The sequence below is a fragment of the Poeciliopsis prolifica genome, unplaced genomic scaffold (genome assembly GCF_027474105.1).
Source record: "Poeciliopsis prolifica strain line A6 unplaced genomic scaffold, Auburn_PproV2 SCAFFOLD009, whole genome shotgun sequence".
NCBI classification, from domain to species: Eukaryota; Metazoa; Chordata; class Actinopteri; order Cyprinodontiformes; family Poeciliidae; genus Poeciliopsis; species Poeciliopsis prolifica.
The window spans coordinates 13,417,793-13,440,561 of record NW_026562384.1 but is presented as its reverse complement, the minus strand read 5'-3'; the positions used below and the strand labels follow the sequence as shown (position 1 = coordinate 13,440,561).

Genomic DNA, 22,769 nt, shown 5'->3' with positions numbered 1-22,769 from the left:
TTTTTGTTTGTTTTTTTTTTTTTGCTACAAAGCATCTTGCTCTCAACATCCTGTACAGGTTTATTGAGTGAGTGACCCTGATTTTATTGGTGTCAAAGGGTGGAATGTAATCTCAGACGCTGTAAAAAACCAAGATTAGGTTTATGATATTTCAGTGATAATTCATCAGATGTGGCTGCTATCACACGGAGACTCAGCTTTAGGACGGGCAGTAAAATGGTGTGACTTCATGTGATCACTGAGTTTAACAAGAGAGGGCAGCATTTTATCAGACAACTTTACAAAGACTTTGCCAGGCAGACTTTATGAGACAATTACAATGCCAGGAATTATATTTGAGTTAATATTTAAAGGCCATCCATCCAATCCTTGTAGAGGTGAAACGGAGGCTCCTGCTTTGACTTGGTTCTCAGCTTCAGACTGGAGAGCCGGATCTGGCTGGGGGGAAACCTTTTGCTCGGGTCCGTCAGCTGTGTTGTTTCTGCGGGTCTCACCAGCTGTAACAGCATCTCCATTTGGAAAAACTGTGGCATCCAGTGGAGCTGCTGTTATCTGTGGAGGGACACCTCTCCTCACCGAAATGCCACACAGCTCCTCCTGCAATTGGTTTTCATTAAAAGTGGTTGCTACCAAATAAAATGTGATGTTTAAATCCAGTTATGTGTCATTGTGTTTTTTTCTTTCCCCACACAGATTAAACTAGACTAACACACAGCCTGAGATGACGGCCATGCTGCTTTTCACTGTCATAAAAATATCTATGCAGTGATTTAACCTAATACCTCTCAACTTTCACAGGTCAAAACATTTTAAAATGATTTTAAAAGCTCCATTTAGTTCAGTAATTTACTTTAAAAAGTGAAAAAATTTCTGTTATTTAATTCAGTAATTCAAGAATTCAGAGTCTCAATAGCAGTATGCAGTGTTATGAAAACTTATTTTTGCTGTTACAAAGTTCTTCTGGGTTTTTTGTTTTTTTTTCCACATAAATATTTCAGATTATCAAATACATTTTCACATCAGATAATAATAACCCAAGCAAATACAAAAGCACTGTTCAAGTCAACCTGGTACTAAAATACTGTATATCACCCCACTTTGTTAAACAGTGAATTGACTAAAAATAACTATATGTATCTGTCCTGGCCTTCAGCACCGATCACAGCCAGGGCTCAGCCAATTTGGAAGGAAATAAGGTAAAAGATCTCAAAAATGGATAAGAAGCAAAATCTTTGACATCTCTTGGTCTGGAAAGTATGACAAATATATATATATTTTAAGGATTTAGTACTTCAGAGACCCAAACTCAGTAGTTTCCTCTCTGTAGTGTCAGACCTGCCAGAATTACTACAATAACATCAAAGACTTTTCCAGGATATCACAAAAGAGCTAAATATAAGAACTGGCTCTTATACACTGCAGATGTCACTGACTTCTCCCAAACTGGGTGCTCTGGATTCAACAGTAAGAGAGAGATAAAAACAAAAATGAGAAGCCACTCCTGCCTGAGAGAACACAAAGGCCTGTCTCACATTTAGAGAAAAGCATCTTAACGTTCTCCAAGACTGTCTGGGGTTTAGTTTGAGGCTTTAATCTTTATTAAAACCTGAATAACTAGCCTTCACTAGTTAAATCATAAATTCTACTCTCTACCAAAAAACATTCAGCCTTCAGTTTTTGACATTGAGCTTCAGTTCAGCTGGGCTAGAAAGCATGTCATCAAGTCAAGCACTGATTGGCTCACAACAAACAAAATGACGCCTATGGAGCGGCCTAGTCAAAGTCCAACCTCAAATGTGAGGTTGTGGTTATCTTGTTGGAAGGTAGCAATCTTCCTGTTGGAAGATTTATGGGGGTGATAACTTTTCATATAATGTCACATTAGTTTGGATAGGTTTTCTTTTAACCAAGTACAAAAATTACATCATTGTTTGAAACTATATTTGCTAATTACCCATTTGATGATCTGAAATATTTAAATAATGAAAAGAACAAAAAAGAGCAGAAAAAATCAGCAAAAGGCTTTTAAAGATTGAAATACATAAACTTTTCAATGGTCTGACTGATTGGGATGCAGTTGGATGCTGTGTGTGAGTACATGCAGAATTCCTGTAAACAGTCATCAGTTTCCTGGAATAAATGTTTAAATGTTTTTTCATAAGTGCAAAATCCCCAAAGTTCGACTGTCAGTAGTAGGTGGACAAGAAGATTTAGTTACTGCAGAAATAAAAATAAAACCAAAAGTGAAATTAAACTGTGGTTTTATAGAACCAGTGGGTAATTCAAAGAAGCCTCTAGAAACCGAAAGCAAAAGTATGAACTGAAGCACAATGAGACCCCTGTGTATATTACTGAACAGATGTCTTAATCCCCATCCAAGAAACATGATGACACCCCATATGATCATGAAGTTAGAACAGAAAGTTAACACAGCCACGCTAACTGTGACTGAAAGGACCAATTCACAAGATGCTGAAAAGATGCTTAAGGATCAGACACTAATCAAGACAATGCTTCTAACGGGGAGTCAAAGTGATAACAGAGGAAAGCAAAAACTATCTGGGATATGGAAACAAATCCCAGATGTGCAAAGTGGTTTGATACGATGAGGTAATAAAAACATGTATGAATGAGAAACACACCACTGTAACAACTGAATCCACATGTTTTATTTTTGTTGAGGAACCTTTTTTAATCTGAGAAGAGAAAAAATACTTCAGCATTAGGAACATATTAGTGGATATGTTTGTAGAAAATAACATGCATAAATACTTGTCTGAAATAGTTTTATGACAGACACAAAGTCAGTCATAACAGTCACATTTCAAAATTACAAAATATTTGTCATCTTTCTCTCTTTTTTTCCAAAACAAATACACCCAAAAAATTTGTCATATGAATAGATAAATAAATAATAGATGAATATCAATAGATACATTCAGTTTTGTTAAACGAACTAAAAATGGGTTTAAAATCAAAAACACTGGCTTGTGCTTGAAACAACAAAAAATATTGTGGTAATATAGCAAATGTTTTAGCATATTATACATTAAATAATGTTATTTCTTACTAAAATAACAGACGAGTCTCTCGACCCAACCAGGGACAAGAGTGTTAGAAAATTGATGGATGGATAACAGACAACATAGGCATGTCTGACACTGTTTAATCAATAAATGTTCGTCACTGTAACTGGTCAATATTTCAACCAAATTTAACACTATTGACTTGAATTTTAATATGACAAATTTACTTTATTGGCTTAATTGGCACAACTTATGTCAGGTAGCAATATATCTTCCTTCCTCAATCAGCCATTTATGTATCAATTCAGTGTATTTGTTTTTCATCTGCTGGTGTAATCCTCGCCATAAAGTTATTAGGGACATGACGTGTCGTTTTAATTATATATTATCTCGGCCTGCCGTACTCCTGTGGATTCGAAAATATTCTGATGACGTATATGGGATTTACTGCTTTCGTTCGTTGAGACTTTTATTGTGAAGTAACACTTCCGGTGATGGTGGTTCTTAACTGACAGCCGGGTGCTAAGAGAGAAGCTACTTTCAAAAGGTTTTTAACGGCTTTTTCATTCACAACCTCGGTGCATTTGACGGACACTGTCTGCCGGGAGCCTGGTATTCAAAGTGGGGTCACGGTGGCTGTGTTAAATTAAGTTAAAGTCAGCTGAACGGAGCCCTCCCATTAACGAGTAAGGCTCTTCGTGCGTGGCCACTGGCAAGCTAACAAGAGGGTGGGGACTAAACTTGCAAGACCTCGCCCCAGTCGTTGTTTCACTCTCGAGCTCACAGACTGCTAATCTCCTGTCGGCGTGAGAGACCTCTCACAGCTTAATTAGACAACCATTCAAGAGGAGACCGACACAGCTGTGTCTACTGAAGGGTAAAAACCAGCAACCATGTTCAGAAAGACCTTGAAGAAGGACCCCGAGCTGTTCCAGAACGTGTCGGAGGGACTGCGGAAGCTTTACCGAACCAAACTGTTCCCGCTGGAGGACGCGTATCGGTTCCACGACTTCCACTCCCCTGCACTAGAAGATGCAGACTTCGACAACAAGCCAATGGTGCTCCTGGTTGGGCAGTACTCCACCGGTAAGACCACCTTCATCCGGCACCTCATGGAGCAGGACTTCCCCGGTATGCGCATTGGCCCCGAGCCCACCACGGACTCTTTCATCGCGGTGATGCACGGCGAGCAGGACGGGGTGATCCCGGGTAATGCCCTGGTGGTGGACCCCAAGAAGCCCTTCCGTAAACTCAACGCTTTTGGAAACGCCTTTCTAAACAGGTAACAAACCCCCTGTGAACTTTAAAGTGCTCACTAAAACACAAACCTAGATGTTTAAATGGTAATGCCTGAGTTTCAGTGTTTTCACTAGTTAGTGTAGGGAGCAAAAGTCTCATAAAGACATCATATGTGATTTTAAACACCCCTCCTACGAGTCCAAACATGCACCACACCTTTTTTTTTTCCTTCTTGGGCAAATTTACATTGTGCTGTTGAGCAATCTTCACTGAAGTACCCAGAGTATGAGAGGTTTCCTCCTTTCATCATCCTAAAGGAATGCACATGTTCAGTGTCAGGAGACAGGTGGAAGCGCCACCTGTGTGTGTGTGTGTGTGTGTGTGTGTGTGTGTGTGTGTGTGTGTGTGTGTGTGTGTGTGTTTATAGTAAAGAGAAAAGAATGGCTTAATCAATTAAAGGAAGCTCTTTTCCTTTCACTTGGGTACAAATCCACATCACCATACACTCTTTTTTTTTTTTGTTTTAGGTATTTAAAAGTACTTTTCAAAATTCTTCTGGACAGATTAGATTGTGAAGAAACAGCATGTTCTCTGGGACGTAGATAAATGGGAGCTATGCGGCTCGGCAGCATGCTGACCTTGTTGTGTCCTTTTAAGCCAGGGCCATAAGTTTCATGTCCCTCCGGCTGTATAAGTATTACAACACCAGCCAGCTCCTATAACTAGGCTCAGCTGTGTTTCAATGCAAGGTTGCATAGATGTCTTTAATTCGGTTGTTTGCCAAGAAAGTAATTCATTTGGCCAAATATCTAAGACCTACAAGAAAAAGCTATTGGTTTTTCCCTTAAAGTTAAGATCATATCTAGTTTTAATATTCAAAGATGAAGTGGGATTGCTGACCCTAATTCATCCCAAAATTTGAGAAGGTTTCACTGTGTTATAAACGTCTAAGCCATATTAATTTTCTCTCAAAGTCTGGTGAAGTATCCCAAGTTTTACAAACGTCTGAATAAATGCTTCCTAGAAATTGCTGTTCATTTGCTTTTCAAAGTAAAACAGGAGATGAAACCAACCTCTTATAAAGTCGCTGTTTGTGTCCTATAAAGTCAGAGGGTTAGATGTTTTACTGTCTATCTCGTGTGGTGGTGTGACTGTAAACCTAACAGATGTTTTACTTTTGTTCAAATTAATTTGGCTCATGGGAGGCTGTTCTGTGAAAGTGATTATCCAGATTGTTTGGGACATTCCAGACCGCTTCCCATAGGATTGTTGGAATGGATTTTCCCATCTTATGAATGACTTTCGTCTTTCCTACAGCTCAGATGAGACAGAGGTATTTCCCAGGTCAGGTTTTTTTTTTAACATACTGACACAAATGAATATTACATATTAGGAATGGTATTAAATAAAAGCAGTGGTATGACTTCGGTTGAAGTGAAATCCAGAGACACTTGAAACTTCCCCCAGTTTTCCGCTAGCTGTATCAAGTGAGCTCCTCCCAGTCAGGCTCAGAGAGCAAAAACCTGTGGGCCTGCTTGCTTAAAGCTAAAACACCTGATCTTGTTATACAATGTATGAATTTCTTATGCGCTCAGACATCCTATAAAATGGATGGTTGAGCATGCGGGAGTCTCCCATTCCATCTTCCAGATAATGTCAACAACAGAGAAACGTCCAGCTAAATAGATAGCCAGAATGCTGTGCAGTCTGGTTTTGTTTAGTTATTGTAATCTTAATTTGCTGTCGACATCAGATTGTTTGTTATGTTGCCATGAGCTGTAGTAAGATAAACACTCAAGTTGGGACTTGCTCAGTTGGGCCTCTTTCCTATTATCAATATCCTTTGACATTCCTTCCTGGAATTATGTGGAGTGTTCTTATCTTCAATGGGAGCAAGTGTCTGCCAAGTAACCATCATTCACAATGAGGAAAGTGTAATAATTATAATTCACATATCACTTTAAAAGAGTAGGAAATGTTGGTTTTTGTCAGACATTATTTATCGCTCAAACTTCATTAAAGACTAAAAAGGAAAGGAGATAAGATTTAATTTAAACAATGGTTTATTGTCACATCATTTGTCAAGTTGTGGAGACAAGTACTTTCACATTATGTAGTTTAATTGAATTCAGTCTGCATCTCCGTCTCAGGCTCACAGGAATATTTGAAGCTGTGCTTAAAGTAAATAAAATGTTTATTTAAAACTCTCATCATAGAGTTGTAGGTCTATTTTTGACTAATTGGACTAACGATTCAGAACAGGAATTTACCCGACTCCTCAACTATGAAGCAGGATATCTCCAGTTTGTGATTTATTTAAGGTTTTCAAAATAATAAAGCTAGTTTATGTTTTAAAGCTGCAGTAGGTAACTCATGCAAAATATTTATTGCATATTTGTCAAAAGAGTCACTGTCCAGGTATAATATGAAACAGATGAGCTTTGAAAAAAATTTAGCTTCTCTATTTTCTCCCTGCCATCTACAGAAATACTCTGCTTGGTCAGAAACAACTGGAGGAGGGTCTGGGTGTTGTCAATCACCCTGGTGCTGCTCACACCCTCATTCTTACTCTCTGCCACGCTACAGCTCCTCCCCCACAACGGAGCCCGCCATGAATGCTAAGACTAGTTAGCATTCATGTCACAGCTGCAGCAGACCGACAATCTTGAGCAGTGTGTACATGAGTGTGATTGACAGCACTAAATCCCTCTTCCTGGCCCTGATTGGTTTTCTTACTGAGTGATGTATTTCTGTAGAACCACAGGAGGAAGGCGGAGGAGCTCTGTTTGATTAAAATGTGTTTTTTATTTTTGTTCACAGATTATTTCTCATAAAAACTGGCAAAACGGAGTGGTAGTTTTAACCTTTATGTAAACATATTTTTATAAAAATTACTTTCTTGACCCTCGAGACTAATCAATGCCCTTAGAACCGTCCAGAACTTGTTCCATTTAAATATTAGAAACTGTTTTTTCTTCAATACCGCTTTGATTAGAAATGATTCTCTTGTCACTCAACATGAAAATATGAGTTTTAAGGCCAGAGTGCATCAGAGTTTCAATATGGTGATTATTTTTACATCCACAGCAATCTTATCAAGATTAATCAAAAGCACATTGTAGCTAGAACACAAACTCTGAAATACAAACACATACTTTGTGATTAGAGGCTTCATTTTGTTTCAGGGTTTTAGGTTTTTGCAGTGACATTGCATCCATGGGGTGTAATATGGTACACATTAGTAACTGTAATCTACATTTAGTGTTTCTGGACAAGTAGTACAAGTACATTTCACCCGAAATTTTCACTTAATTATGTTGCATCGAGTGATGAAATGGCGGCTGTAGTCCTGCCATTTCTAAAAGCTGGCAAAAGAAAATCAAGGATCAGACTCTTAATTGGTTGAGTTGATGTGATTGTAATGTCAGCCCTTCTGTGCAGCTTTTAACCATAGTTATTCAGTCTGCAGATTAGCCTTTAACTACCAGGCTCAGGTGGGCCCTACCTTCAGAGTAAGCAGTTATTTATGAAGAGCATAAACAGAAATCAGACATGAGATTCTCACACATTCAGCACCTGCTTTTGAGGAAACCTTATGTTGTTTCTGATTTTTTTTTTCAGCCAAGTATCCTCAGAATTAACTCGATAGTTCTACTAAAACTATTAGTAATTTTATTAGAAGGTGTATGCCTTTTGGTTCTGATATACATTTTGTGCTGCTGCAGTCTGGGGGCCCCCAGTGTATTTCTGTGTTTTCTGTAAGCCGTTAGTCAGTAAAACTGGAGTCAGCAAAGCTTAGGTTCCGCTCTGGCCCACACTGTCCGGCTCTGTCCCGTCCTGTTGTTCCAGGGCGCTGACTTTGCTCTTTACTGAGTCCGGGCCGGAGCCTTGCGAAGCCTCACGATGTGCTTTAATAATACACACCCAAGGTACCTGGAGATTTTTATAGACAACTGGAAACAAAAAAATCATGATTCAAATTTTGTTTGTTTGAAGGAAGAAATGTGGAAAATTGTGATTGGTCACGTTTCCAATGTCAGTCTCATGAGTGACAGCCGGCTCATTTCCTCTGCAATATGGGAAGCTGAGGTTACGATGAGAAAGAAGGCTGAAGGTCAGGAGGCGTGTGTTATGATTGGAGGAGAAAATTCCAGTTATGATGTTAAATGTTTTCCTTTGTCCTCAACCTGAACTGTCCTAACAGTGACGATTGTTCTCCAGTCTTTATGATAAATTATCATACAGTTGATGAGTTCTTGTCTCTGTATCTGCACATTATTTCTGGGAATTTCAGAAACATTGAAACTTGATCCGAGCATTTTCTCCTGCAAAGCATAGCAGAGACAGTTAGATGGAAAACTTGAAAAATGTTCCAACTGAATGACATTTAATAAAAGATCCAAGGGAGAAGGAGAGGAAAAAACAGAACAGCTGCTATCTTTTCCTAGCAGTGTCACTGTAAGGTGACACCACTATTCAGCTCTCAATGGAAGGAGTCATTTTCCTACCTTCTTTTTCTTTTTTGTTGTTTTTTTCCCCCCTGGATCTTGGTAAATCTTTCCATTTCCATCTTGTATGTGGTGCAGGATCTCTGTTAGGGTTAGTAGTGCTTGTGTGGTTGGAGCAGGAATGTGAAAGCATGGTTTCCCCAGTCTTATGACCCGGTGCCTCTGAGCTCATGCTGTGAGTGTTGGTTCTGTTTGGCTGAAGGGGCAGCAGAGTGAGACATAATACTCTCAGCTATGGGGTGTCCTAACAATCTAACTCTTTGTCCTGAGTGGGTCTGTGTGTTTTGGTATTAAGCAAGTCATCTTCTCCCACGCTTTGTGGCATGTGTGAGTCTGCTCTTCAGATTTCTGTTGGTGTGTGCAACTCCCCTTTAAGGTTTAAAGGCCTGTGAACATCCTCAGGCGCTCCACTGTTGTAAATCATGTTGATCTGGGAAGGAGTCAGGCCTACAATTTTAAGATTTATTGTTTGTTTTTCCAATAATTTCCATATTCATCTTCCTTACATCATCGTCTTTATGCTGTCGGAAAATCGGTAGCCATGTCGTCTCACTTTTGTTGTTGGAAAAATACACAAACGACAGTTAGTTTCAACGTGATCTCAATTAACCGGTCAAGCTTGATTAATGTTTGTGTATTAGATCTGCACAGAGTCTTCAGTGTAGAGTATACAAACATTACCTGCATCTTTACAACCGTTTATACCTCTAAATACATGTTTGTGTTCCCACACAGTCTGGAAAAGTCTGTTCAGGTTGGATGATTATGAATGTTTCCAGACAATGTGGATGAATTGTTTTTAAATTCACCCAAAACTGTAATGCAAGCTTTTGATGAATGTTGAAAAATTGTAGTGTAACATTTTTGTGGTTGCAGCTTTGGGGTGTGGTGGTTTCTTCATTTTCTTCAGAAATTTCATTCTTGATGTAATATAGCAGCAACTAGAAAAGTTAAACTTTCTCCTACTTTCAAAAAGAATTTAAAGTGTTAAACACTAAATGATAAATTACAAAATGTAACTTGATACTGATGATGAAATAAAAATGTTTTTGCAACCAATTTGCCAAAAATGAAACAAGAACAATTTTGTTCTGTAACGCTAAAGCAACTGCGTTACAGGACGCAGTTGCGTTACCTCACTCAACAGGTTTTCTCCTCTCCTCTCCTCTCCTCGCGCCCCTGTCCCTCTCTCTGCTTTCGTTTTTGTCTCGCTCTAATTTACTCTCCTTCTCTCCATTGTTTGTTCCTCCTCTGTCTAGATTCATGTGTGCCCAGATGCCCAATCCCGTTCTGGAAAGCATCAGCATCATTGATACTCCTGGAATCCTATCTGGAGAAAAACAGAGGATAAGCAGAGGTCTGCTTCACACACATACACACACACAAATAAATTCAGTTGTGTTAGTTGCACCGCGCCACGGCCTCTGATCAAAAACCCCAAAGTGGTGAAAATGTACAGCCTTGCACAAATGCAAAATAAACCAGAAGGAAGTAACCAGTTCAGATATAAAAAGAAAGCGTCTATATATTTGTCTTTTTTGTTGCTCGCCGAGTGCTCCTGCACTCAAACTGTAGCAGTCTGCTCAGAGTGCTGTCAAACCTGTATTTAACTCCTCTGACGCCTAGGAGGCAAAGCATAACCAGTTCTAGCAGAGAAGCACACAGTCCGACAGAAACAAGGAGAGGCCGTGTAACACTTGAAGCTAATTTCCTGCCTTTCTGTGCGGAGGTTCCTACAGCATTTTCTGAATGTACCGTTATTAATGCTGCCCTTTGCCCACAAGGGAAAACCTCTGATTTTGATCCTCTTTTGTTATTTTTGTCTCTTGTAGCCCTGTGCAGTAATTTTTATTTTCCAGTCGGCTGTTTGATTAAAACGTTGCATATTTTTTCCACTTGCTGCCACAACAGCCTGACCTTTAGGGTCATTAGGTTGTTGCTGCATATGTGCTTTTTAAAAAAAGCTTTTGGTGAGCTTTACAAAACATGTCGAAGATAAGAATACTGCCGATCAAAGCTTCTGCTTTTGGTACCTGATTTATAGTTAGTTTATGAGGAACTGCACATACAAGCAGTGAGACTTTGTTTTTGTTCCTTAGTTAAAGGAAGTGAAGTGAAATGGCTAAATACATCGGCCTGCTCTAAATGACTCTGATTGCTCTCAGGAGGAAGAAACACAAATAAAAAATACCAAAAAGTTTAGGATTTGATGACTAGTCATTGCAAAACTAGTCATGCTATTGTTTTCGTTTCTTTTTACAATCTAATCTGTTTTCTAATCTGTTTTATTTGGCTTTGATATGATAGATTAATATATAGTTTATTATATAGTGGCATGAATTATGTACTTAGTCTTTCAACTTTTTTTTACAAAAGTAAAGTGTTGTATTTTAAATGTACCCTTTTATTAGTTTACTTCAGAAGTCACATATTGGCAAGTTGAACCTGAGGGAACGGCAGGGTCATGGAGAAAATTATGCTGCAGGTCAAAGCACGATTTAGGTTATAAACTCTAGCACTGTTACCTTAAAACAAAAAAATGGGCCAGACAAAAGTTTTGTTTAGACACCCAGCTGCGTGGCCCCTTTGTGTCTCTGGAGGAGCTGCAGAGATTCAAGAGGACAGCTTGAAATACACAAATCTGGCCTTTATGTCAAGAAGAAAGTTATAAGAAGTTCTGTTTATAGTTTGCCACAAACTACGTCAACCACACAGCAAACATGTTGAAGAAGATGCTCTGGCTCATTTTTTTTTCTTCTTCCAAGTGAAATTGAGGAATTTTGAAAAGAAGATGAGCAAATCTTGGTAAAATACATTCATGTTTGTGGTTATAACTTAACAAAAATTTAGAAAATTTAAAAGGTTGTGAATACTTTCACAGCGCATTGTATTCAGACACTTCTACTTAAAAGTCACTTTGAATTAAACATTTATTTTGAAGTTCTTAAAGGAGATGAATGTCGTGATAATGTTGCACACTCTACTCTCAAAAAGTTAGGAATATTTGGCTTTTGGATGAAACGTAAAGAAAATTTATAAAAATATTGTATTATGAAAGTTAAGAAAATCACCATTGTATATTTCTACTTTTCTGAATCAGAGCATTGAAACAAAAGCTAACAGCAGTGGCGGGTGACTCTTCCAGTCTCTGTCTCTGTCTCAACCTCGACTCTGAGCCACTTCATCTGGGAACATCCTGTCTGACGCCTCACCATGCCGAGGTGCTGCTGAGCAGATGTTGGGTGTCTTTGTCTCCTGATGTTAAAATGTGAACATGATGAGAAAAGTTGTTTAAATACCAGCTGATTGAACCAAGTATTTATTGGTCGATTTGTGGATCAAACACCTGTTTTGCGGTTTTAAGCTTGTTGTAAGACAACTGAAACAATGAATCATTCAGTAGTTCAGAGAAGGTCAAATTAAGGTCACCTGTAAAGGTCGCAGCTCATTTTAGGTTCACCCTGAAGTTTCACCCAAAAGCTGAATGTCCCTAAAGTTTTGTGAGCAGTGTGTTTGTTTGCTGTGACGAAGCATGTCCGCAGTTCAAACATATTGCAGGTATTTGCATGAATGAAGAGGCCGACCCAGGTTGAGGTGACCTTCTTTGACAGAGGAGTGGAGCAAATCCAAGGCTTCCTCCGTTTTGTTTCTCTTCATATACACTTCCACATTCCTACTCTCAGTCTTTTCTGAATGCACCCCAACCCGGACTCTGTATCTGTATAAACATGGATACAGTAGGGTAATCCAGACATACTGTACGGTCTGTGTCGAATAAAAACAGACCTGTGCAGCTCATCTGTGACGGGCACATGCTTGTCTGGACCTGATATTACTTTACATCTGTAATATCCAACTCATGAATGCTTCCCTCCTGTTGAGAAACTCTGTGCTTTTTTTGATTAGGCCAGCATGTACGCCTCGGTTCTTGTTCCTGACTAAGCTCTGAAGTTACTAAAGCTATAGTGAAATTGTGATTTTGCAGAACTATCTGTTGACTTTCCCACAGTCACCTCTGGTTTGTCATTTACCAGTAGCACTTTACTGTTTCCACAGAAGGGATTTAGTTATATAATCTGAGAAATCAAATCAAAATTTGATTTCTCAGATTTTTGGTATTGATACCAATACCTGTTAGGTGAGGACCCTGATGGGTCTCTCAAATGTTTACTGTACAAATATGCCCAAATGTATTCGCAACAGAATAAAACCTGCCTTTCTGGTTGTGTTCCCACTCAACCAAAACTTTCTTTAACGTTATCACACTGATTTGAAAGTGAAATTGATAAATGTCCTTCAAACTTTTATCCCCAAGGGTTCTCAAGCTTCAGCTCAGGAACTTGAATTGCCTTTTAGTTGGTGGTTTTAATGCCATGTATATGAACAATTTAGGGAATTATGCTGCTTCTTTTAAAGTCAAAACTTGAATCTGAGAACTATATCAAACAGAAATAAACTCAACAGCTTTCCAGATCCAGCCAGTTGTTTCTTGCTCAATGATGTGGTTAGGGACCAAAGTAACTGCTGCCAGTAATGATGATGCATTTTTCTACACTCAGTTCTTTTAAACACTGTGGCCACATCATCATTTAAGAGGCTCTGTAGTAAGGCTCCGTTCTCCTCTATGGTCTACAGGAAAATGAGTTAGGGAAGTTATGTTAAGCCAGCAATGCAATAAAAGTTCAGCAAAATGCAGGATGTACATAAAAGGAAAAGAACAGCAACATGTGCATTTGGTTATGGTTTGAAAAACTTTATTGCCTATACAAACTTTAGGGCTGCACAGTTTTACTATCTATACCATGTTATGACCATAATATTCATTAATTAGTCCATAATTGTGTTCTGTTTATGAATGAAATGTCTCCACCTCTCTTTGTGAGCGTTCACATTTCATCACTAAAAATACATGAAGTTTGGACATCAAGAGCCGTGAAACTTATGTCCAACAATACAGAGTCATTATTGGCAGTAAATAGCACTTGAGATGAGCAAATATTGCATCCCAGCGGTTCTTTGTGATTTCACTGTTGCACACATCAGTATCAGGATTAATACTCTTTCAAATATTAAGCAGTTCTGGAAAAATGTGCTGTGATGCAAACAAATCAAAGTGCAAATAAATATATTTTTTTAATCTGAGAACTTTTCAATGCAATGCGGCCATGTCTGATTCAGAAGTCCACTTTGGTATGAAACCTCAGACTTTGCCAGTTCTAAAACAGCCGGACAGACAATAATGGTAGACTATGATTAAAATATGGAAAATCCCTTTAAGTCACCAGTTGTGAAAGTGAAACATCTTGTGGTAGGCGGCACAATTTTATTTGAGTACAAAACTACCAAACGTCGCTCATAAAATTAAACAACAATCTGAAAAGTCGAGCTTAGTTGCATTTTAAAATATGTCATAAGAGCTATTTGAACAACTTGTTTTTTCCTGAGAAGGGACGTAAATACCTCTGTCTTAAACAGAGAGTTGTTCTAAACGTTCACATAGATGCTCGCTGATCTTTACTTGGGATCTCTGTTCATGTTATGGGTTTCTGGCTTTATCTCGATGCAGGACGGTGGAGCCCTCACAGCTGTTCATGCTATGCGCTAGGACTCAGTCTGGCCCTCAGCAGCTGTCTGAAGTGGGTTTCAAATCCAGCTTATGAGGAATGAACACTGGACCGGCTGCCTTCTGGGCTTTTGGATTTCAGATACTCCTATTCATTTCCCTCAGTGGACATGTAGCCTCAGAGTCTTTTCTGTTCAAAGTGCAGCTGCCTCCTACGTTGATCTCCTCTATTTACACTCCCCTCATACTTTCACTTTCACTCGCCCCCATCTCGCCCTCTGCAGTCTTTTCCCTTCTCTGTCTTTATCTCTGTCTCTCCTGAGGTATATTCAGACGGGGACAAAGGAAGCCATGTTGGAATGTATATGCAGCAGATCTGGCGGCGTTTGAACTGCGGCTGAGATGAATTTTTACCAGCTGCATTCTTCTCCGATCAGATGATACACAGACACTAATCTAAACCACAACTCCTGACTTTCTCTCTGCTGCCTCTTGCTCTGCTTTGAATGTTAACTCTGTAGTTGCATCTGTGACATTTTGATCTCAGCAGCTCATGCTTTTTTTTTATTTTTTATTACATGCTAATGTTTTTAGACATACTAGAGAGCTTTGTTTCAGAACATGCTGTTCATTAACAAGTCAGATTGTCCTAAAGGCTCCTGACAGTCTTTACCTCGACAGACCTGCTCTGTCAACTTAAAACACCTGGTTAAATGTTAACCGGGTGAGAAAAGACGCCTTTTGAAAGTCTTTTGTAAACATCACTTGAGCAACATGACATTGAATTGGAATACATTTGAACTATTTCACTTTATCAAGATCACATATGACAGATAAATGAAATCCAGTGCACACTATGAACATCTTCCGAACAAATTATATCTAAAGGTTTGCCAAAAACTAGCCATACGAACACAATGTCATCCAGGTAATAGACTGATTATGAAGAGCATTAGTCAGACTCTCTATGGCAGGCCATTTTAACATAAAATCAGTTCCATCTGACTATTAGTAATTACATTTTATATATCAAAAAAAGAAGACAATTCGACTGGTGAGAATGTAATTAGACATCTTAGTCTGCTAAAACGTCGAGTCATCCACTAGTTTCAGGTATGTGGAATGTAAGTGTGGTAAAAGCAACATAATGTTAAAGCAGCCTTCCATAGAAAAGTAGATAAGAGGCTCATAACTCTGGTCAGCAGCTCCGATTGGAGAATATACATTTATGTAAAAATAGCAAGACAAAAGCTTTTGTTAAAGGCAAACATTAAGAAGTCCTGTTTTCATTTAGCACACAACAGTCAGTGAAAGAAGATGCTGTGATTAGAGGAGACTAAAATTATTATATTTGAGCTGGAAAAGATGCCTTTGTCGTGTGGAGTGAAATGAAGACTGCACACCATCCTGAACACGGTCTTTGAAACACGGTGGTAGCAGTATTATGCTGGGTGCTTCCAGAGAAGTGAAGCTGACCAGAGGGCAGAGCAGGACAGAGTTGGGGTCGAGGCAGTAGTTCCCCTTTCAGCAGCACAACGGCTGAACATGCAGCCGAAGCAACAATGGAGTGGACTCCATCAAAGCATATTCATGTGTTAGAGAGGCCTCACTGAACCTAAACTATGTGGAAAAGAAGAATGGGTTGAGATTTCAGTCTCTAGGTGTAAAGCTGTTAAACACACTCCTCAAAAGCAGAGAAAGTTGGGTCTGCGATGCAAAATAAACGGCTCACCCTGGCCGCTCCTCTTCTCTCCAGGTTACGACTTTGCGGCGGTGCTCGAGTGGTTCGCTGAGCGGGTGGACCGCATCATCCTGCTGTTCGACGCCCACAAGCTGGACATCTCCGACGAGTTCTCCGAGGTGATCCGAGCCCTCAAGAACCACGAGGACAAGATGCGCGTGGTGCTGAACAAGGCAGATCAGATCAGCACTCAGCAGCTGATGAGGGTCTATGGAGCGCTGATGTGGTCACTGGGAAAAATCATCAACACACCTGAGGTAAAGATTTAATTTAACCTTTTATTTTTAAATTCTTAAGCTTAGTCATTTTGTAGGGATATTGTTAAATTGTCAGTTTACTTTCCACTGAAACTACAAAATAACATCTTCTACATGGACTAATTAGCAGTTTGACAGACTCTGAGCTTTAGTTGATATTTCAGTGGAAAATCTCTGACCAGCTCCGGCAGGCCTGGACAGACATTGTTTCCAGTAAAGCAGACGAGCAAATCTGTGTTTTCTGACGTCTTTGATTAATCCTTTTGTGGCGTTATGGTTCCTGACCATAATGAAAGCGAGGGTCCATAGACCCTCATAATGAAAGCGAAAAATGGTTTTAATTCCACCTTTTTCAAATCCCATGTCGTACCATGTGACACGGTCTCATGATTCTTCCTGACTGCTGGGTTAATGTTTGATCCAGAGCCATATTCATCACCCAGAGAAACCTTTGGATCCTGCTGATCATTATTCATTGACTTTCACTCAGAGTTGCATTGAGGAGATTTAAGCAGGAAATGAACCACAAAACGCCCATTCTATCATTTTATTTTTACTTCACTGACACCATATTGTGTCACATCCTATTTGCCGCTTTTTGTGCAACAACTGTTCCGCTGTCATGTTGGTGACCTCTGATCAAATGTCCTCAGATAAGACTAACTGGAGGGAAATGGTGATTTTTAACCTGTAGGAACTTTATTTCAGGTGGTCCGTGTGTACATCGGGTCATTCTGGGCTCAGCCGCTGCTGGTTCCTGATAACAGGAAGCTGTTTGAGGCCGAGGAGCAGGACCTGTTCTTGGACATCCAGTCTTTGCCACGCAACGCTGCTCTGCGTAAACTGAATGACCTCATCAAAAGAGCACGCCTTGCTAAGGTTGGTATCAACAGGATCAGAGGGACTGAGTACCACCAGCAAACCAACCTGATGTTTCGTCAAAATCTCACTATATTAGCACAAAATATTGACCAAAAATAACAGGATCTGATTGCTTTTGGTTAAAACATAGTTTTCTTACTGTGGTTTTAAGGCATTGTTAAATTAATAAGAGTGATTGGTGGCGCTCCTTCAGTTGCCACGCCTTAGCTGAGTTGGTCAAAAACCATAAGCAAAAAGAAAATAAGGTATTTTTGAACCATCATGTCTGTTTCCTAGGATTGTTTTATTTCTTTAACAACCAAGGAGGGATGGAGTTTGATTGGACTGAAATTAGTATCACGCTTTTATTTTATTGATACAAATATGTTAAAATGTGACAACACAGAAAACACTCAGTTACATTAAAATACTGAATAATCATTGTAGTACTGTAAAAATTTGAAGACATTTTATTCTAATAGATGTTTAAGAAAAATAAAAAACACCTTACTAATGCAATTTCAACAAAATGTTGATTAGGCTAATCATCTCTAGGCTTTAGTTTGCAGCTACATTATAGTAACAGTAATTTTTCTTTTATTTGATCATTCTTTTTTAATAATTTGAAACATTTTTACATAGCCATGTGTTGTTCAAGGGAAACGTGTGACTGCAAGTGAGAACTGTTCATTTTTGCAACTTTATAGTTGTTTTTTAAGAGGTGTGGATGTAAGCATATTGCTGAAGAGAAATATTACCACTGCTGCAAGAAAACACAATGCCACATTGTCCATCAAACTGCTGGATTCATGAACCAATATGCACTAAAATTTCCTCAAGTTGACAAAACTTGATTGATAAAACTGTTGGAAAATCACCACTATCAGAAAGGTGTGTCTTCTCCTCCAGTCTTATTGCTCATTTTATTGTCTTTCTAATTATCTTGCACCATATAAATGTTGTCTCCACCCGTGGCAGGGTGGAGACAACAGAGACTACAGAAAGTGTGCAACTTGGAACCTTTTTGTCATTAATCACAAACAAAAAGAAATACAACAGGCAAGGAAGCCTTACTTAAATATTTCAGTCAAAACCAACTCAGTGTTTCTACATAGAAATTAATTGCAACATGAAACACATTAACACTGATTTTGGTCAACCAGAATAAAAAATGCTGAATGTATGTGTCATTTTTGACCTGCCTTTTGGGGCCAGATCTGATTCTCATCTTAAAGTGTAAAAATAGGAAGATATTTTTTTGCCGCCTTAGTTATTTATATTAAGATCAGAGGTGAAGTCTGGTTAATGAGGTGGAACTGTCACGCTGAAACTGAGGTCTACTTTTTCTTTTCAATGTTGTCTTCCAGGTGCAGGCTTACATCATCAGCTCCCTGAAAAAGGAGATGCCCGCCGTGTTCGGGAAAGACTCCAAGAAGAAGGAGCTGATCGCTAATCTGGGAGAGATCTACCAGAAAATCGAGAAGGAGCACCAGATCTCACCTGGAGACTTCCCCAACCTTGCAAAGATGCAGGTGAGAGAGAAAAGGAAATGTGGGAGCAAGCTATGGGTGCATTCACATCAACCCTGTTTGGTTCACATTAATCCAACTCTAGTTCGTCTACCTAGAAAGTTTGGTTAGATTGGGGAGGTGTGGCTGTGTAATCGAACTCTGGTCTGCCTAAAAGTCTCTCTCAGTTCACTTGACGTGAACTCTGGTGCGGTTCCACTGCAAGCGGACCGGAGAAGCTAATTATAGTGAGTCCAACACTAGCAGGAAAATGGCTTGTGGTCTTATACCAGAGTTAAAATAGAAATGCTGCTAAAATTTAACACCGTATCATTTGTGTTTACATTTAGTGAAGAAGGAAGTTGTGCTCATGAGTTTTCATGTTTTCTTCAGCAGATCTTGGTTGATTAATTTGGTCCAGAGCAGTGTGAAGGCAAACCACACCAGCTAAAATGTAACAAAGGTTACAAATTAGGTCAGACTCTCCTGGACAAACAGGTGTGAAAACACCCTTAGTCACAGACTTATGTAAATTGTGTGCTGTGTATGGAGTTGAAAAAAACCTATAGAGTACAATGACCTCCGAACCTTTACTCTTCACATCTCTGCCCTGGTTTCCTGCCACTGCCCTCCAGGAAGGACCAGGATGGGGATGGGATTTATTTTTCCTGGTTTCTCAGGAAATCCTGCTTCTTGTTCACTGCTTCCATTGGACACTCTTGAAGACTGATCTATTTCTATCTTCAATTCCTGTTTTGTTTCCTTTCAGGAGCTGCTGAACGGCCAGGACTTCACCAAGTTTGCGTCGCTGAAGCCCAAACTGCTCGAGTCCGTGGAGGACATGCTGGCCAACGACATCGCCCGCCTCATGGCGATGGTGCGCCAGGAGGAGTCTGCTATGCCAAGCCAGACCGTCAAGGGTGGAGCGTTTGAGGGAACCATGAGCGGTCCGTTCGGCCACGGTTACGGTGAGGGTGCCAGCGAAGGCATCGACGAGCTGGAGTGGGTGGTGGGGCGTGACAAGCCTACGTACGATGAGATCTTCTACACCCTCTCTCCCATCAACGGCAAAGTGTCCGGTGCCGCAGCCAAGAAGGAGATGCTGAAGTCCAAGCTGCCCAACACGGTTCTGGGAAAGATCTGGAAGCTGGCCGACGTGGATAAAGATGGTTACCTTGACGATGAGGAGTTTGCCCTGGCCAATCACTTGATCAAGGTGAAGCTGGAGGGTCACGAGCTGCCCTCTGCGCTGCCCGATCACCTGGTGCCTCCGTCCAAACGCGCAGGGACTTCGATGCAAGATTAAGGAGGCCGGCCACATCAACACTCATGTTCAGGACTCTCAGTGCCAAACGTTCAACCATGAGCATGAACAGCTTCGTCCTTCATCATGCTGTGAGTCTCACAAGCTTCCTGACGCACCGGGACGAGGCGGCGTTTCACCAGAGAGAGACTGGAGTGTTTCTAGGGGGATGAGGGGGGAAGGGGGACATTCAGATTTCTATGTGGGGAGGTGATGAAAGGACAGAATGGGTTTATTGAGTCAAGGGCCTGAATGTGGATTCATGAATCCTGTGTAAACATGTCTAATAAATATACAGTCCTATTATAGTAACTTGATCCAAAGATATCTAGTTTTGTTTTTCCATTTGGAGAGAGAGAAAGAGGAAATGAATTGAAACAGCTGTTAGAATTACTTTATATTTTTGTATTTCCTGACTGTTAAACTTTTACTCTTTCCAAATGCTTCCCTCTTTATTTTGCCAGAAGAATGAAACAGAGTTCTGTACTGTGAGACTTGTGCTTTCTGAAGACAACACCGATTAATGGTGTGTTAGAAGAAAGTCTTATTCAAAGCCTTTAAAGCTAAGAGATATTAAAAAAAAATAAATATTTGCTGAATAAACTTGTACTGAGTCATGGTTTTTGTGCTTTTATTTTGTTGCTGAGGTGTTTCTGTGTGTTCGTTTGCCCCCTGCAGGCCAGAAAGCCAAAAGGTGAGCAGAGGAGGACGTATAAAGTCATCTAACCATAAAGTTACTTCTGGCTGCGTGTTTCTGACCCAGTGGAAACAGCGGAGTCTGAGGACGCATGGAGATGACTTAGACAATGTCAGTCCAAGCGCAGACTGAACAGCACTAACAATAAAGAAAGCCGGAAGTGCACCCTGTAAAAGTCTGATATTCATTCATCAGGTGTTTCTCGTCCCTGAGTGCTGCCGGGTGATTGTTCAGCCATGTAAACACAGCAGTCAGGCTGTGGCGTGGGGCTGAATCACAGCTGAGCGCGTCACTTTCCGCCTTAAAACACAATGCGACGTTTCATCCAGATGCCCAACTCACGGTCACGCACTTGTTTTACAAACCCCACTTTGAGGCTTCACATGGTGATCAGGTTTCACCCGTAAGAGTGCGGACGCGCCCTCTTGTGTCTCGGCATGGTTATTGCACCATAAGTTTCCTTTAAGGAATCATTTGAACAAATGTATTATTTTATCTATAGATGTTTTCATACTTTGCTACCAATGAGCCTTAAAATTACTGCATTTAAAGCATTCATATGCTATAAAAAGAAATTGTTTAATTTCGTCTTTTAATGTCTGTATAATATATAAAAAGGCCTCTGATGAAATAAAAAATCTGTAAGGACGCTATTTTTAAAAAAAAAAAAACAATATTTGACAAGTCCTTTAGAATAATCAATTCCTAAAATGATCTTCAGTTGCAGCACTAGTTGGGTGAACAGACAGAACATTGATCCTTTGACACTACTCAGAATTTGATTGTTCTTAAAAAACAAACAAACTTACATTTAAATTAACTCCAAAAGTTTAATCAAATATCCAGAACAATGCAAAAATGCTAACGATTGTTGCAGCACAACTCCATGGGCCATTTAAATAAATATTTATATTGAGCTGACGATGTGTGTAGAGAAAATCTGCTTGCTTGTCGCATAAGGAGCAATTTATTTGCTTTAAGATTTGAGTCAGTTGAAGCTCAAATGCATCATTAAAAATTAGTGCTGAGTGAATGTAAACATGTAAAGATTGATTGAATGTCTTGTTTTTCATGCAGGTCTAATTAAGGTCCAGGTCCATGCTCTGGCAGGAAGCTGCTGGAATGAACACTGGAGCGTGAAATGACGTTGCAGCTCGACTCCACGTCTGCGTGTTTTATTTTTCTTTCTATCCGTCGCTTCACGCCGCAGTATCTCAGTATTTGCACTGTTTCCTGTTCCTGCCGTCCTCCATCAGAGCTACGCAGTCTCCCCTTCCTGCTGCCATCCGCGCTGCTGTCACTCAGCGCGTCTCCGTCCACGCCCCTCTGCCCCACTGACCCCCCGCCGTGGGGTCACCGGGTCGGCCTTATGCAACAGAGTCACGCTGGAGGGAGCGCCGCTGCTCGCAGGTGAGGAATGAAGCACCTGCGTGTGGGAGAACCGATCATCTCATTAATGCACGTCGCCCATGGCAACTGCGCTGAATTTAGTGCCGGATGATTGATGATCATGTTTTTTTGTTTGTTTTTTTGTTTTGTTTTTTTTTAAAGAGAGGCTTGAAGCTCTGATCAGCTTCTCTTGGGGAACTCAAAGTTTCTTGGTTTAAATAGAACATTTTAAATGAGAAATAACAGGGAAATTCAGCGATTAGTCACGTATTTTAGTCATCTGGTCGCATATTAAGGTTTTATTTTGTTCAATATTTATTCCAGTGGCTTCACTCTTTGTTCTGGAGATGCACGAGTTGCTTCCAAGCACTTTGATTTCATGTCAGAACAGATCACAGATCTTTTTCTGTGCAATTAAGTCTTATGGTTGTAAAAACAAGCTTTTCTCTGAAAAATGTCTCTCATATATATATATATATATATATATATATATATAAAGTATATACAGTTCTGTGAAAAATGAAGATCCCATTGCATTGAACCCCATTGAAAACCTCCTGGTTTTTCCACCAAACATTAATTTCTGAGCTCTTCCTGAGTTAAAACATTCATATTGTTGTTTCTAAATGAATATGAACTTGTTTTCTTTGCATTATTTGAGGCCTGAAAGCATCTTT

General features: G+C 39.8%; 1 protein-coding gene across 1 annotated transcript; it reads left to right on the top strand.

The window, feature by feature from the left end:
• Positions 1-3,517: 3,517 nt before the first annotated feature.
• ehd1a (EH-domain containing 1a) lies at positions 3,518-20,609 on the top strand. Its single transcript, XM_055034589.1, has 6 exons — positions 3,518-4,308; positions 10,033-10,130; positions 16,093-16,334; positions 17,043-17,213; positions 18,563-18,727; positions 19,473-20,609. The coding sequence occupies exons 1-6, from the start codon at positions 3,920-3,922 to the stop codon at positions 20,007-20,009; spliced, it is 1,602 nt and encodes a 533-aa protein (XP_054890564.1). The 5' UTR covers positions 3,518-3,919; the 3' UTR covers positions 20,010-20,609.
• Positions 20,610-22,769: the final 2,160 nt, after the last annotated feature.